The 4260-nt window shown below is 40.6% G+C and overlaps 1 protein-coding gene across 1 annotated transcript in view; it reads right to left on the bottom strand.

Annotated features, from left to right (window-relative positions):
* The window catches only part of Psma6 (proteasome subunit alpha 6), an 18083-nt gene that overhangs the window by 3377 nt on the left and 10446 nt on the right, over positions 1-4260 (bottom strand). Inside the window, exons 5-6 of the mRNA XM_021201550.2 lie at positions 2670-2848; positions 785-879 (exon numbers count right to left, since the gene is read on the bottom strand). Coding sequence (XP_021057209.1) covers positions 785-879; positions 2670-2848 — 274 coding nt within the window. The remainder of the gene's footprint in view (positions 1-784; positions 880-2669; positions 2849-4260) is intronic.

Here is a 4260-nt window from a genome sequence, read left to right as displayed (position 1 = left end):
AAGAAGAAAGAAGAAAGAAGAAAGAAGAAAGAAGAAAGAAGAAAGAAGAAGAAAGAAGAAAGACTGAAGTCCATGTCACTGTCTGTCTACCCAGTGCTCTAATGTCAGGGATCAAATCCAGGACAATGTGCATGCCAGGCCAGCACCCAACTGCCAGCTGTATTGCTCATTTTACTTCTTGTACAAATGTGTGTGTGTGAGTGCGTGTGTCATCTCTGATGTTATATATAAAGTTACTTGGAAGATGGAGAAAAGTTGCTTCTGTTTTAAGAGCTTCAAATACAGTTGTTTTGTTTTTACAGTGCTAGGGATTGAACTCATGACTTTAAAGAATGTAAGCTGAGCACTGCTCTAAAGAGCTTCCTCTTAGCTATTTGGTTTTTTTTCCAAGACAGGGTTTCTCAGTGTAGCCCTGGTTGTCCTGGAACTCACTCTGTAGATCAGGCTGGCCATAAATTCAGAAATCCACCTGTCTCTGCCTCCCAAGTGCTGGGATTAAAGGCATACGCCACCACTGCCCAGCCATTTGTTTTTTTGAAACAGGGTTTTTGTTATATGAGCCAGGGTGCCCCTTGAATTTATGATCCCCCTGCCTCAGCCTCCCCAGTGCCAGAATTATAAGTATTTCCAAGTTCTGAAACAGATCCTCAGATACTAGAGAAAAAAAAAAAGAGAGAATCACATTTCTTCACCACATCATCATACACAAATATAGCATAAAAGAACCCTAATGTCTCTAGCTTTTTAGTCTAGAATTTAGCGCATGGCTGAATATGTAACTCACCTGAATTTAGGATTTTCAACTGTAACTACTCCAACTTCTATTTCTGAAGGTTTGAAATCAATCGACAGAACAGTAGACAGGCATGTAATTGCAGTCTAAAAAGAACACCAACATTAAAACATAATGCTTTCCAGCTATCACTGTCCCCCACCCCAAGCTTATCAGTAACACCACAAAATACTTGCTTCTGTGTTTCAGGGTCACGGTCCTACAGCATGTTACTAACAAACTGCTGACATAACCGGATTCTATTAAATAGCCACAAGTTAGAGTTTATCTAACATATAGATGGAGTACATAAAAATTCATTTGTAGCGCAGTGTGGTGGCACAAGTCTTTAATCCCAGCACCTAGGAGGCAGAGGCAGGCAGATCTCTGCGTTTGAGGCTACCCTGGTCTAAGAATGAGTTCCAGGACAGCCAGGGCTACACAAAGAACAAAACAAATAAAATCAATCAATCAATCAGCCAATAAGTAAACAAAAATTGACTTGCTTGATGATCAATATAAGCAAACTATGTTTAGCACCCACTGTGAAAGAGACTAAAGAATGGTTTGGTCATTCAGACTGATGACTGTACCTTTAAAATGTTTATGGTTATGACAATTTAAGAATGTTTTAAATGGTTTTATATCTGATGTGATTAATGTAACTATAAATTATAATTTAAGAAACATTTAAAGGAGGCATACCATTCTAAGGCTCAAACTAACGTATTTTATATTTTCTTTCAGTATAAGATAAGTTATTAATTAAAAGTTTGTCTATATTTTGAGAAAGAGCCTTGCTTTACAGCCCTATTATGGAACTCACTATGTAGCCCAGGTTGGACTCAAACTTACAATGATCCTTTCACCTCTGCCTCCCCCCATGCTGGGATTACATGTGTACACCATCATATCCAGTTTTTTGTTTTTTTTGTTTTTTGTTTTGGTTTTTCGAGACAGGGTTTCTCTGTATAGCCCTGGCTGTCCTGGAACTCACTTGGTAGACCAGGCTGNGTTTTTCGAGACAGGGTTTCTCTGTATAGCCCTGGCTGTCCTGGAACTCACTTGGTAGACCAGGCTGGCCTCGAACTCAAAAAATCCGCCTGCCTCTGCCTCCCGAGTGCTGGGATTAAAGGCCTGCGCCACCAGGCCCGGCCATATCCAGTTTTAAAAAAGTGTATGTGGGTGTCAATGTCAAGGACAACCTTGGAAGACAGGGTTTCTCACTGGCCTGAACTTAAGCATGTGTCATAATAAGTAGGTTTTATTTGTTTGCAGTGTAGGTTCTGGCATCTGACCCGAGATCCCTGAGCTCAGGAGATAAGCACTTACCTGAGTTCTTTCCAGCCCCTCTGTTCACATATTTTTTTTTTTTTTTAAAAAACTAGGAAACAATTTGTTCTCTAAGAACTTAGCTTGTAGCTGCTTTTATTTAGGACCATGAAAATAATTATTACCAGATCAGCAAGACAGCTCAGTGGGTAAAGGTGCTTCCTGCCAAAGCTAAGGAGGTTCAATTTCGGAAGCCTTATGATAGAAAAGAACTGCCCCCGGCAAATTGGTCCTGACTCCTATGAGTATCTGCAGATGCAGACACACAGAAATAAATGTTAACAAAACAATATTACCAAATCTTAGTGGCTTTACTTTTGTTATCCAAAAAGTTTAACCCACTGAGTCTATTAATCATAGTAACTATGCCAGTCTTTGAGCTGAGTCTTATTTTCTGTTGAAGTCTCATATGCATTATGAAAATAGAAATAAAATGAATAAAACTAACAAGACTGAATCTTGTGACATCATTAAGAAACAATTTTCATAGCCTATCAATAACACAACGATGCTCAATCTTTCAGAGTAGCGAGACAAGGTCCACACCCTCCTTCCGCTAACTTACTTCCACTGTCTGTTCAAATGTCCAATCGAATTTCTTCTTCACTTTTTTTTCAAGGAAGCTGGTTGACTCTGTTTGTTTAACTCCTGCTGCCGTGGCTTTAAAGCCACAGTAGTAACCTGCAGGGTCACACTTGTACACTTGAGGGCCTTGTTCTTCATCGATACCGATTAAAATCATACCTAAAAAGAAAGGGTCCAGTTAAATGTGTTAAACTGTCCTACAAAAATCTCCCTTTCTTGGTGTTTTATATAGCTGCTGTCAATCATATTTGGTCACTAATTTTAGGCTTACTTGTTTCCCCCAAACCGTTAAAATGTAGTTTTATTACCCGTGACAAATTAGATAACAGGTACATTTCTGTTTTGAAAAAGGGTCTATCGGGTTGCTGTTATTTTAAATGGGTTCAGCTTTTCACTGAACTTGTTAAGAGGTTTAGTCAAAAAGACCAAAGCCCACGCCATCCCCAGTCTCCTCAGACCCCTTTCTTTGCTGTAGCAATCAAAATTCATTTTTAGAATAATTTTGGAATACAGAGGACAGATTAGAAAGAGAAGGGACAGAAGAAAGAAATAAATTAGATAGGAAATAATAGCAACAAGACAATGAGAAAATGACAGGAGAGAGGGAACAGATACTCCGAAGCAAACCTCGATGGCTTGCTTAGATGACCGGGAGAGTGGACTAAGACTGTAAAGATGCTGAGGATGTATGTAGAACAGAAATGACTAAAAGGTGTCTGAGAGATGGGAGGAATGGCCGAGAAACCAGGTGAACGACTAGCAGAGAAGTAAGGTAATAAGTGAAGCCCTCAAGGATGACATTCACCAGACAGCAAAGAGGAAGCGAAGGCCCCAGAAAAAAGCATGAGAAGTGACAACATTTAAGGGGCCAAGGGAGAAGCAAGAACAAAAGAAACTGAGCAGAAGAGAGCACTGGGTGTCAGCATACCTATAAACTGCTAGCACTCAGGAGGCGGAGGCAAATTTGAGGGAAGCTTGAGTAAAAGTAAGGGGGGATGGGCATGAATTCAAGGACTGGAGAGATGGTTCAGTAGTTAAAGAAAACTGGTTGTTCTACCAGAGGACTGGGGTTTGAGTTCCAGCAACCTTGTGGCAGCTTACAACCATTTCAACTCTAGCTAAGGACCCAATACCCTCTTTTAGTCTCCAAAGGCACCAGGCACATGTGTGGCGCACAGACATACATACAGGCAAACACCACACATTAAACAAAATAGAAGTCAAAGGAGAAGTATTCGTGTTTCAGAGGTCAACAGAGTCATCTGCTGAAAAGAAACATCATGCTCAGGTCTGAGCTAGGCCTGCAGCACTGTGGCATAGCACTTGCCTAACAAACATGGCCCTGGCTGGGAGCCCCAGCACCTAAAACACAAAGATTGGAAGCCTGGAACATTTAATTTTCATTATTCAATGATATCAAAAACAAATATGATGCCAGGTGTAAGCCTTTACTCCCAGCACTCAGAAGGCAGAGACAGGCAGACCTCTAAGTTCTAGGTCAGTCTAATCTATAGAGTAAGTTCCAGGACAACCAGGGCTACACAGAGAAACCTTGTTGAGAGAGAGAGAGA

This window comes from Mus pahari, chromosome 7, assembly GCF_900095145.1.
Source record: "Mus pahari chromosome 7, PAHARI_EIJ_v1.1, whole genome shotgun sequence".
Lineage (NCBI taxonomy): Eukaryota > Metazoa > Chordata > Mammalia > Rodentia > Muridae > Mus > Mus pahari.
The sequence above is the reverse complement of the archived record's forward strand: the minus strand, read 5'-3'. Positions and strand labels throughout refer to the sequence as shown.